The sequence below is a fragment of the Mycetomoellerius zeteki genome, unplaced genomic scaffold, assembly GCF_001594055.1.
Source record: "Mycetomoellerius zeteki isolate Tzet28-1 unplaced genomic scaffold, Tzet1.0 scaffold1095, whole genome shotgun sequence".
Classification (NCBI taxonomy): Eukaryota; Metazoa; Arthropoda; class Insecta; order Hymenoptera; family Formicidae; genus Mycetomoellerius; species Mycetomoellerius zeteki.
In genome coordinates this window covers 39,040-41,285 of record NW_017256013.1, presented here as the reverse complement: position 1 = coordinate 41,285, position 2,246 = coordinate 39,040, and the positions used below count along the sequence as shown (strand labels likewise).

The window sequence follows — 2,246 nt, the reverse complement described above, 5'->3', positions numbered from 1 at the left end:
TCCGAGTGCGCGAAAACGATGTACAATTGCTTTATTCATTAAACAACATTATTATAATTCGTGCGAGTGTATCGATTCATTGCGGAAATTCCAGCCAAAGTTCCAACAGGGTGAGAGAGGATCCCAGACGCTACATCGCAGAAAACATCCACCATTGGCGACGGAACGGCTCTTCCTTCTTCGTTGGTGGTCAAACGAAGTGGCGACCGTATTCTTTGAAGAATATACAACAAGTAGTAAGCAAATTGAACGTATTAACACACTCAGGCCGGTCACAGCCTCACTATCTCTGCCGCTAATTTCCAATCGTTGGCACATGCCCTGAAGGAGCCCGCGCCAACCTCCTCGCACCTATGTTCATTCCTCCGGAAACCAGGAAAGCTGGCCATCAGAAGGTGCTCCAGGCATCTTTCTCCGGATACCATGGTACCGTCTGACATTTGAACTGCCTCCAACGCAGCGTCTGGGTTCCTGGTCAGAAATCTGCATAGCCTGGCAGTGGCCGGTATTCCGTCCACCGACTCGCAGAAATCCCGCCAGCTCTTTTTCTTTGCTTCTACCACAGAGTCTCTATACTCCTGAGTTTTCCTGTAAAGATCCCAGTCGGAGGGTTGGCCTGTGTTCCTCGCCCTGTTCCAGGCTCTTCGAGCCTTGATCTTGAGACTCTGCAGCGGTGGATTCCACCAGGGGGTTCCCCTGTTGTTGATGATTGTCCTAGCCGGACAGTTCGCCTCATAGGAGCCAATCAGAGCCCTTTGCAGATGATCCACGCAGAGCTCCAGCTCCCTCGCCGTCCCGTGCTTTCTGGGGAAATCCATGAGGTTCCTTTCCAGGTCCCTCTGATAGGAGTCCCAGTCTGTCCTCTTTGGGTTCCTCACCTTCCTGGCTTCCACTTTGAGATCTGAAAGTCTGAAAGATATTAGCCTGTGGTCGGAGAGCGATGGCTCATCCGACACCTTCCATTCCCTCACCTTCCGCACAGACCCGCGTGAGCAGAGAATGAGGTCTAATACCTCACTCCTCCCCGCCGCACAGAAGGTGGATTCGTTACCTTTATTCAGAACCTCCAGGTCAGTCGTTACCAGATACTCCAGCAACTTCCTTCCCCTTTCGTTCGTATCGGTACTTCCCCATATGGTGTGGTACGCATTAGCATCGCACCCCACTACCAGTGGCAGTCCTTCCTTCTGGCAGAGATCCACCAGCTCCGTCGGCGGTGTCTCCTCTCCATGCGGAAAGTAGGCCGAGCAGATGACCAGCGTTCTGGTGCCCCCAGCACTGCTAGCTGTCGTCACCTCCACCGCTGTCAGGTTCCTAGAACATATCTCGGGCAAACGCCCTTGGTCAGGGGAAGCATCTATGTTTTCGGCAAAGACGCGCCAGTTCAGTGCGCCGATGCCCGGATTCTGCCTCTCCAGTAGCGCCAGGACAGCAGCCGCGGCTCTCGGAGGACTCGAAACCCAGATCACCGCCCTCTGCTGCTTCTGAAGCTCGTCCAAGCCCACCATTTTGAGCCTGGCGCCCTCCCAAGGCACGCTGCCCCCCACTCAGCCTTCTAGCCAACTAAGGGATGCTGCGTCCTCACCTCTAATTATGACTGCCCCGTTCTTGAGGGTAGCCGATCCCACGTATCTGGGCAGGAGACCTTCTTGGATTCCCTCCATCTCCGCCAGGACCGCTCCCCGAAACAAGGTCAGCTGCTCCGTGGTGATCTCCTTCTCAGGGTACCCCTCCAGAACAACCGTCTTTGCCAACGGATCAGCCACGGTCGCAAAGGTCCCAGTTGCCTGAGCCCTAGGCCTCTTCACCGTCCTCTTAACCGATGGGGAAGTTTGGTCAGAGCCCGCGCGGCGCTTTTTACCGGTGAGCCCTGTATCCCTCTTCACCGGTTTTGTAAGGGCCGTCGAGGGACATGGAGCCTGCCTTTCGAGAGCCTTCTCCCTGTTCCTCTTCGCCCTTCTCTTCTGGGCTCCGCTGCGGTTCCTCTTGTGAAGAGCCCCTGCATCACCCGCCTTACTTCCGTTTCTTTTCGAGCCCGGGAGTGCCTGTTTCGAAACGGGAGCCATCTCTACTTCCGCAGCTACCAGCTCGTTTTCCGAGCCCTCCCGAGCCCGTACTTGCGGCGCGGTTGCTGCCGCCTCCGCCGAGTGCCCTTTTGGGCCCTCGGTTATCTCGTCTTGAATGTTTTGATTTTTACTCTCCATACAAGTCCCACGAATAGCTAGGGAACGACAAAGTCCGCTCAC

General features: G+C 55.5%; 1 protein-coding gene across 1 annotated transcript; it reads right to left on the bottom strand.

The window, feature by feature from the left end:
* Nucleotides 1-272: 272 nt before the first annotated feature.
* LOC108725674 (uncharacterized) lies at nucleotides 273-1,508 on the bottom strand. The gene has a single exon (XM_018452857.1). The coding sequence runs from the start codon at nucleotides 1,506-1,508 to the stop codon at nucleotides 273-275; it is 1,236 nt and encodes a 411-aa protein (XP_018308359.1).
* Nucleotides 1,509-2,246: the final 738 nt, after the last annotated feature.

Excerpts from the sequence above, each read along its gene's own strand:
- LOC108725674 (XM_018452857.1), bottom strand. The coding sequence starts at position 1,508 with ATGGTGGGCTTGGACGAGCTTCAGAAGCAGCAGAGGGCGGTGATCTGG.